The following is a 10,481-nucleotide window of genomic DNA, read 5'->3' as shown; positions in this document are numbered from 1 at the left end:
AGTGCTGCCATACCATGACTTTTCAAGATCCTTAATTTTCGTAACTTTAAATTTTCAACCAAAATGGCATTTATATATAAAACCACTTAAGAAGAAAACTTGTCAATGCCCTGGTGGTCCAGTGGTAAGGACTCTTGCATTGCCAAGGGCCTGGATTCAATCCCTGGTAGGGGAACTAAGCTCCCCACAAGCCGTGAGGTATGGCCAAAAGGAAATTTTCATACCAGTAAGGTCAAATGATTTGCAGGCCCAATGGAGAAGCAGAGGAACAGAGGAAGTCAGACATTCCCAGGTTTGGGACCTTGGACAGTATGTGCATTTGTATGCCTGTGTGTGTATATGCACATGTGCATACACACGCTCAGTCACAGCCCACCAGGCTCCTCAGTCCATGGGATTTTTCAGGTAAGAATACTGGAGCAGGATGCCATTTTGTCTTTCATCTTTCCCACCTAGACAGATTGTGTCTCCTGCACTGGCAGTCAAAATTCTTTACCATTGAGCTGCCTGGGAAGCCAGCTTGGACAAATCACTGCGTTTTCCAAATGCTTCCACATGTGTGAAATGAAGGTAAAGTCAAAGTACTAAGAATACAGGACAGACATAGTCCCTAACCTCAAGAAGCTTACCTTCTGGTGTAGCAGACAAAAAATGCAAATAATCAAAATACAGTGTTAAAAGCAATAATCTGGTATTTTCAGATAATTATCTCAAGTTGGTCTTAATGAGGTACTGTAGTACACAGAACATGGCAGAATGTACAACTAGTGCTGAAAGAGGCTTTTTCAAGAGCATTTATCCTCACTTCATTTGTAAAAAGAGCACACTTACAATTGTCACACTATTTGACTTATATCCAAACATTTCTTCTTCAAAAGTGTACACCTGTGAAATACAATTTGGACTCAATTCAACATTTTGCATTCCTTCTCCAACAGCCTCAACCCAGTCCAGAGTAGGCCAGATCATATAGGCAAACCATCATGATAAATGGTGACTGTATACATGTGAAAAGGCCAAAAAAGGAATATTCAAATAGAGTGGGAACTGGCTGCCGCTTAAAGACCTTTCAATTAAAGCAATGAGTGCTCTAAAATGCTATTCATTTGAATTGAAGGATACCTATAGGAGAAATGAATTTCATTTTCTAGATTTTGGTTTATCAGTAGTCACTGACTGTCCTTGCTAGTATATAGCATATAGCAACACTGAAAGATACAGCAATACAGAAAGAAAACTTAAGAAAATGCACTCCCATACACCCACTGTGGTAAGAGTACTAATTATTTAGGCACTGTTTTTATATGCTGTAATTATTTACATGTATTATTTCATTTCATCCTCACAAAAATCCTGAAATAGGTATTACTGTAATCTTTTATGTGAAAAAAGACATTTTAAAGCATTTAAGCAACTTGCCAAAGGTTGTCCAAGTGTCCCCCATATGTGAATTTACTTATGTATATGAACTGTTATAATAAACTGTAATATTATACCTGATATATCATGTAATGACATAAAATCTACTCAAAAAATTCAAAGGATGAGATGTTAAAAATGAAATACAAACAGAGGCTCCAGTATATTCTCCCTGCTTTCTAATAGCTTACTGTTACCCACTTTGGAGACCACTGCTTTAGATAATAGCTAGTCAAAACCCAAGAACAAAGCAAAGTGAAGATTTATCAGTGGCTTTCAAATCTGAGTATGTATCACAGAATCATTACCATCCCAGACACACTTACAATAGCAACCCTAGACTTTTTTACAGTTACAGAGGAACTTGTGTTCTCTTTAAGGGCATCTCTCCCGTTTTTCCATGGAGCTTTCCAAATCTGAGATTTAGGCCAAGGGTTGGCCTGGGGGATGGCAAGGATTCTTCCAAAAGTCTACAGTACAACTCTGGGAATCTCAGCTCCCAGAAGACTCCCTCAGGCAAAGGCATGGAAAGAAAATATTGCCTTCGATATTACCTTGACATGGCTGGACATGGGCACCTGAGAGCCTCCTAGAAATTCAGGAATAAAGGCCAAGGACACTTTTAACACTCAAGGCTGCTAGAACTGCCAGGAGTTGATAGGTTGCAAAAAATCAACCTACTACCAAATGCCAAGTTCAAATGACATGTTTTTGCTGTGGACAAAGAACATTTTTCATACTGAATCCTCATATTTTCTTTATTCCATAATAAGCAAAATTGTGAAAACAGACTAATATCCAAAATGCATCATTTCCACATATTAAAGACAATTAGGATTTTCTTAAATTCTGGAACTCTAGGTTTTACAGTAATCCTGGTGATATCTAAGAGAGTAACTCTGAGTTCTAGTTTTCCAAAGGCGTTAGAACTTTTTTATTTCACTTTTTTTTCCCTCCAGAAGAACAAGGTTAATGCAAATTTAGAACTTCTTTTTAAAGGTTTGAGCTTCAACATCATGAACTTTTATAAGCTTATGGCCTATCTGGAAGAGGACAAGGTCAAGAAAAATAATCATAACTAAATGTTTTATCTATTATGTGACTTGACAGTATGCACTTATATACCAGTTTGGCCATAACGAACCAGAAAGGTGAGATCACTGAAACTGCAGTGGGGACATTGAGAGAAATCGTTTATTTACACTTTTCTTTCCACATTTCTACTTGGACTCCTGCTCAAATAAAATTATAAGTTGATACAGAAAAAAAAGGACCTTCAAATATCTGCAATTGGTAATATTGCAGATACAGCAGGGAATCTTTACCTAGTAACAGAAATGCAGAGCTGGCCTAAGAGTACAGCACATGTTTCAACAAGTAATGTGTGAGATGTTGCTATATTCCAAGCCAAACGCCTCACTCCGGAGAGATTTTATTAAGGTTTTCTGGTAGTTACAACACCTAAACTGAGTATAACGTTAAGACATTCCCTCTACCTCTCAACACACATTCATTTGTTCTCTTTCTCTTTATATTTACACATATATCTTTTTAAAAGATTAACTTCAGTTTTTCACGCCAGAGCAGAAAGCATAAAAAATGTCAATAGATTCTGATTCTTATATAAAACTATGTACCAAAATGTGAAGAACTGGAAGCTCCAGACTCAATTCTAAGAGGAAAAGTATTCTCATGGATCACATTGGGCTAGCCACTCAGAATTTATGCCTGCTGTAAGAACTCAGCATCTGTCATCTTATAAATGATCAAAATGGGACTAAGTAAATAAAACATAGTTGTTTACCCTGAACTTCATTTCAATTACCATTTTCCCCCTCAACTTCTATCTCAAACAAGAGGTAAGTTATCTGCCACTAAAGGACGTTAGCTGGTGGTTTTATAAAGCAAAGCAAGGCATCATAGGAAAAAGAGGTCATACAAAACCAAGTTATAACTTTAGAGGCTTTGCTCTCTAGGCTATGATTTTTAAGGTGCTGGTGAATTACTTAGAAGTGGACTCCACAGCTGGCTTCATGGAATTTATAAACCCCAGGCATTCAAGAGCTGGTTCTGCTCAAAGAAAAACTTCTTTGCATGCAGCATCTGCCTCCTTCAAAAGAAGAACTGTGGTCACAGGTGCACAGTGACCACCAGCTGAAAGTCTTGGCATACCGACAAGGCTGGTAAGATACAAAATATTATCAGATAATAAAGTGTCTAAAAGGAGGTGGAGAGAATCTAGCCATTATCATTTCATTCTATATTTCGATTTTTTAAGAATAAGCGTCACTGTGATAAAACACCAACTGGCAAATGAACCCATTATTTCACCTATAGTCTATCTTATGCCAAATATAAACACCATCAACAATTAAGAGGCTTCTTTAGGAAGATATTTTTGGATAGAATTATGTATTTTGGGTTGTGAGAATCTAATAGAGTATAATACTTCTCTCACATGCCTAGCAATGTAGACAAAACTAGATATGCAGCAGAAAACATTTCAGCAAAAATAATTCTAGGAAAATGCAGGCTAACTTTATTTTATAAGAAATTTTAAAAACATAAGCAAATATTGATACTGCATTTTTTTAAAAAACAAATTAATCTGTACGTTATTCAAATTTTAAAAATCAAAGAGTCAATGTGACACTAAAAAATGTAGTAACAAAGAAATGTGCTTCATTTTAACAAAATACTATCAGTGGCTTATGACAACTAGATGTACAAACATAAAGGTAATAATATTAAAATGATGTAAAACTATGAATCTCAAAGTGATGGAGCAGGCTGAAGGGAGCACCAATTGCCATCAATGTGGGACTGTGACACAGTCGATCAAAGGAAACAAACTATCACTAAGTAATAAAAATAAGGATATAAATAAAATGGTGGGGGTGGAAGAGCCCAAGATGCTAAAATTTTAGAGAAAATGGTTTTTTTGATTCTATTGTTACATGTGTTTTATTTGTTTTCTTCCTCAAGTAAAAAAGTGGATATGTGAGAGATTCAAGAATATACCTGAGATTTTCAGTAAGGATAACTTCAGATTGAGGAAATCATGACTGATACCTCCTGTCACTTTAACCATCTAATATACTATTGAAATGATTTAACAGCTATAATACACTTTGGGTTTTTTCACTTTTAAAAGCTCTAAGTCAAGAATACTCAAAGGAACTTCTGTATCTTTTAAGAAATACAACTATTTAATTCCTGAAAATTTTATTTTTTAAAGACTGACAACCACATGAAGTTCTAACACACCAGGAGTCTGAACATTAGGTGATCCAATTATCACAATTTAAATTAGGATACTCAGGAAATAGATATCAAGGTTCAAAAATATAATTTATGATTCTTTGTAAACTAAATTTCACTGAGAAATGCTTAAAGTCTAAGTCTAAAATGTGGGTGTCATGCTTTTTTTTAAAAAAAAAAGAAAATTCACAACCTACTCAATAATCCTGAAGAAAAATCGATTGGTAGGGTGTTTATATGTACAGCTGTATAAACGAACACTTTAAAGGGGAAAAAACAATCATTCATATTTACAGGTGACAAATCACTTTCACTTCAGGAAGATTAGAAAAGAGCTAGTAGATAGGCACAGAGCCAGAGGTTGTGAAGGGAACGTAAAAGCAGTCAATACTAAAATTCTTAGCAGTGTAAAGGAATGCAAGAAATTCTTATACTACAAAACTTTAATTTTACAAAACCAAAAAGCAGTCCTACTATGACCCTTATAAGATGATAAAAATTGAAACAAAAACTCTGAACCCATTTTGTAAAAATTCTATTGCAACATTCTTATATCCAGTTCATATTGTTCTACTGAGTCAAGTAAGATTTAAGCTCAAGGTAGACATAAAATTAGAGAATTTTACCTTTTCTGAGGAGATGATCACAGTTTCATTGCAAGAAGATGAGGTAAACAACCCTTTAGCAACTTTTATAGTTTATTATCTTCAATGGAAAGTTCAAATATTTTAATTGTCTTAAACTTCTGGAATATTACCCAGATAGTTAAAATATTGATTTAAGTTTTGTGTTAAAGGACACTTTAATGAAAACAGGCCTGCTTTAAATAGAGTTTGATAATTCTGGGGGTACTTACAGAAAGAAGATTTGTTAACAAATACTGGTTTCTTATACTTAAGAAAAAAAAATTAGCAAGACAAAATTTAAAAAATCTTAATTTAAAATACATTATAAACTGAAGACAACAACTGCCACATTTATCACAGACCAGCACAGGTAAAAGTTTTTTCCAGATGTTTTATAAGACTTTGTATCTTCCTTTATTTGTTGGTTGGTATGAATTTTGCTACAAGAAAAAATAAAAGGCATATGATTAGTAAAAGGAAAAGGAAATAAAAGGGAAAAAAATATGTTGAGTAATTTCCTTTACAAACTTATACAACTATCAGATATTTAAAATAAAAATATTATTGAGTGATAAAGAACGAACTATTTAACAATCATTTCTGTGTTCCCTCAACTACTCCTTAACAACGGTTCTTAACCGACTGAACAGTGGCCGCGCTCTTTTCTATCACTCCTTGGTAAAAGTCACTTGATTCAAAGTTTGCTTTTATTCTTTCCTCTTGCCTTGTTTACATTCCATTCGTTAAATTATTTTTATCCATCCAAAGAATGTTCTGTGAGGGAAATTTTAGAAAAGCCCTAAAAGACACATTCTTTGTAAAGTTTCCTTTCAAAGGATCCTCATCCCAACGTACACACTGTAGGGAGAATTTACAAGAAGGTGTCTGCCTCCTTTGGAAAGGTGGTCTATAAAAGGTCTATATCCAAAATCAAATTAAGTCTGTACCTAAGTTTAAAACACTGACAAACACCTAAGTTTAAAAACAGTGGCAAAAATGTAGAGAAGTTGGAATTTCCATAATACTGCCAAAAGCAATGCAAACTGGTATAACTACTCTGAAAAATTACTTAGCAATACCAACTTAAAGCTAAACCATACATACCCTGTAACTAGCAATTCTACTTTAAGGCATTTACTCAAAAGAAAAATATACTGAAGTGTACTACAGAGACATGGAAGAATGTTCAGAGAAGCGTTATTCATAAAAATTCAAAACTAAAATGACCTCAAAATCTAAAACATAAATTAACTGTGGTAAATCCACGGGGTTAACTACTATATAGCCACAAAAATAATAACTGATATATGTAAAAACATGGATTGATATCCTCAAAGTAATGTTGAGAGAGACTTAATATACAGAAGAGTTCACAGCATTTGATTCCACTTATATGGAGTTCAAAACTAATCTATGATGCTGGAAGTCAGAAAGTCACATTTGGGGGCAATGAATAGCAACAAGGAGGAACATAAGCAGGGTTCCTGGGATCCTGGTAACGTGCTCTACTTCCTCATCGAGGCAGTGATCACACCAGTGTGCTCAGTTCATGAAAATTCATCAAACTACATCACCTGTCTACTATGCTGTATTTCTATTAAATGGCTAAATAAAACATTTATTAGAACAAACAAATCCTTGAGGTTTTCACTCACCAATCGGATCAGTTCTTCTTTTATAAGTCTGGTGATTTCTGCCTTCGCTTTCTGCACAGCCAGTTCATTGGCACCTGGTGAGTGAGTGGAGAACATTATTCATATTACTGGAATTACACTGGATGTTTATCCGAGTCACTGAGATCCAGTAGAAATCACTGTAGGTGACTTTCAGGAACACTGTACTACTTGCCAAGAAAAGTCTTTCAATACCTGGTGGAACATCATCTACATTGTATCATGGCTGCTTATTATTATGATTGCTTTTAAGAGTTTCAAATGTGAGCACTGAGCTTAGTGCTTAGAGGGTTAAGGTGAGTGAGGTACTAGTGTTACAAGTTCTTGGTATATTGGTATGCAAAGAAAAAATGATTTGCAGTTTGTCCAAAATAGAAGAAGAAAAAGGAAAAGGAAAATACACCTTCCTAGGTTCAATTATTTAACAAATACTTATTGGATGTTTATTATGTTCTTTAAAGTCAGCAAATGTTTCAGAAATGTGCCATCTGAACAAAAATCTTAAAGTTGGAGGAGGAGAGATGACAGGGAAAGCATTTGACAAAGGGAATCAATCATGCGTGCAGTGGTACAGATTAAGAAAGGCATGTTTAAAGACCGAAGAGTAAGAGAAGTAAAGTATGGTGGAAAGAAAAAAGTGTGTGAAAGAACACAGCAAAACAGCCAAACAGATAAGGGAGGCTGGAGACACTTGTATATAAATTCAAGAAGCACCCATCATGTGTGGTATACTGTATGAGATTCATTATACAAAGTACTCATCTACGCTCTGTGTGATCCTGTAGGCTACTAGAAAAACAAACTTGGAACAATATTACAGCAAGATGAGTACATCAGGAAGTAGTCTTATCAGAGGAACTTTCAAACATCATTTCTTCCAAGAATCTTCCCTAACTTCTCCAGGGGGGGTTAAGTGTTTCTTCCCTCAGTGCTCTCACAGGACCGTGTTCATACCATCCTGAAAGCACATTTTTGAGGTAGAATGAACAAAATGTTTTTCTGATTAGATGTGAACAGTGAAGAACAAAGTAAGATGCTAAGAGTTGAGTCACAAGTAAAGAAACTAAAATGTAATAAAGGAGATACTGAATCCAAGAGGAAGAGCAGGTGTTATTAACAGTGATGGTGGTTAATTGACATCGTTGTAGTGGAGGTCCTCATGGGACACACCAAGTTGGAAACGTCAGTAAGACCAATGGAAACAAGGAGCAGAAGTAGAGGAAATGGAGACTTGAGCTCCATCAGGGATAGGCGTGGAAGGATCTGAAGTCAGGGGACAATGCCAGGAGGCAGGCAAGTCTAGAGAGGGAACTGGGTGCACACCTATAAAAGGAAAAGCGCTGGACCAAAGGAGACCAGAGGTTAAGCACTAGGAGTGAGAGAATGTCAAAGAATAAAAGAACCAGGGTTGTAATGCAGAGAACTATGTTTTTATTATTTTTGCAAGAAAAATCAAATATGGAAAACAATTGACAAGAAATGGGAAAATTCTCCCCCTTATTAGATATGATAACTTTTTCAAACCCATAGAGGACAGAGAAGGAGGAAGGGAGGAGCTGCCGGGAGAGGAGGAGGAAAACAGAGGATGAGGAGGAGGAGGAGGAGGAGGGAGAAGAAACAGTTTAACAACAGGAAGAAGAGAGACATGCTTATGGCTATGAAGTCACAGCAACATATCTAATCTAACCTAAGACCCCCACCTCCACAAGCCACTGACCACAACATTTTAAAGCTGTGGGTGCTGGAAGGGAAGAGAGGTGGATGCATGTGAAGCCAAGGGTAGAATCAAGAGCTGAGTCAGAATGAAAAGTATTAAAAAACCCAAAATTCAGAAGGAAAATATGCTACTTGGCATGAGTTGGTGTGCAGCTTGACACTGTGCTGTTTTAAAAATAAGGAAAATGATACTCTCACCCAGCTCAAAGCAGAAGAGCAATTTTCCTGCGTTAGTCAGAACCTGACCATTTGGACCGGTTTAAATTTTTGACTTATACTGCTTCTTTAGGTAATGGGTTACATATGTTTATAAGCTGTCATGAAAAAGAGGCATTTCCTTTCATTGGTCCCAAAACAACTCTGGCTGCTTTTAAGGGATTCTCCACCAGTAAAAAGAGAGGGTCACAAAACAGGCTATAAATTATACAGGCTGGCTAGGCACGTCCGTCCTTCCTGTTCTCCTTCCCACTGCCTGGTGGGAGGCCTGGAGCTGCTGGGCCACACGGAGCCTCTAAGGAGCCAGGCAGTGGGCCCCCTCCAATTACAGAACCAGAAACAGATGACACTAGGCTCCTTACAACACCTGTTTTCATCCCATTAGTGTTCAGTTGATTTGGCTGGAGTTTCAAAAACTAAAAGATCATTTAAAGCTAATCATCTATGCAAATTCTCAAAGCTTTAGATCATTTTAATTACCAATCTCCAACCCTTATTTAGCATCTTTATGTCTCTAGAATTTCCAAGATTCATTCTTAACAAGGTTATCTTGTTACTGGGAGGGAAAGACCTGCTCAGATTATAAAAATTAGATGTTACTTCCTAAGTACAAGTTCACAGTGGAAAGCACTCAGAACCATTGTAGGTAGATAGGAAAGTTGGCAGAAGCCGTGGCTTCTCATTTCACTTCATTTGGTAGTACAGTAGATGTGTTCTTATACAGTTAACACAAATTAAATCTGGCATACATTAATTATACTTCATTAAATAAGCATAATTACCTTTAAATTAATAAATTACAGAGGAATCTTTCAAAGCAAAAAAATCTGATTTACCTCTTTAAAACAATGTCACTTAAAATACTGATTTTGAAATCTTAGAGATACTTAAAATATTGCATGTTATTACAAAAAAATTAAATACTGGTTTTGCTTAAATGACATCTATCATATTCAAGCTGAATAAACAAGGATGACTCCATGTTTACCAAGGTTTTATCATCAGATTCCACTGAACGATATCTTGTATGGCCTAATACAACAGTAAGAGAGAGCTGTCTACTTCCAAGCACAGAAAGATGTCAATGTAATTTCTTCTCCTTGAACATAAAGATGCCAGCAATCCCCATTTAACCTTGCAATAAGGAACAGTGTCACATGATTCAAAAACACACTGAGTCACTGGCAGGGCAAAAGTCTTTCAGGATATATAAAAGGGTACTATTTAAAAACCTGACCTGAAATATCAATACACAGGTCAGGAAGCAACAGTTAGAACTGGACATGGAACAACAGACTGGTTCCAAATAGGAAAAGGAGTACGTCAAGGCTGTATATTGTCACCCTGCTTATTTAACTTATATGCAGAGTACATCATGAGAAGTGCTGAGCTGGAAGAAGCACAAGCTGGAATCAAGATTGCCGGGAGAAATATCAATAACCTCAGATATGCAGCGACACCACCCTTATGGCAGAAAGTGAAGAGGAACTAAAAAGCCTCTTGATGAAAGTGAAAGAGGAGAGTGAAAAAGTTGGCTTAAAGCTCAACATCCAGAAAATTAAGATCATGG

At 36.1% G+C, this 10,481-nt stretch overlaps 1 protein-coding gene across 2 annotated transcripts in view; it reads right to left on the bottom strand.

Annotated features, from left to right (window-relative positions):
- Positions 1–4,627: 4,627 nt before the first annotated feature.
- The window catches only part of DDX46 (DEAD-box helicase 46), a 49,650-nt gene continuing 43,796 nt past the window's right edge, over positions 4,628–10,481 (bottom strand). For both annotated transcript variants that reach the window (XM_065918583.1, XM_065918582.1), the window contains exons 22-23: positions 6,962–7,035; positions 4,628–5,746 (exon numbers count right to left, since the gene is read on the bottom strand). In XM_065918583.1, coding sequence (XP_065774655.1) covers positions 5,699–5,746; positions 6,962–7,035 — 122 coding nt within the window. In that variant the 3' untranslated portion in view covers positions 4,628–5,698. The remainder of the gene's footprint in view (positions 5,747–6,961; positions 7,036–10,481) is intronic.

Source organism: Muntiacus reevesi, chromosome 1 (assembly GCF_963930625.1).
Source record: "Muntiacus reevesi chromosome 1, mMunRee1.1, whole genome shotgun sequence".
NCBI classification, from domain to species: Eukaryota; Metazoa; Chordata; class Mammalia; order Artiodactyla; family Cervidae; genus Muntiacus; species Muntiacus reevesi.
The sequence above is the reverse complement of the archived record's forward strand: the minus strand, read 5'-3'. Positions and strand labels throughout refer to the sequence as shown.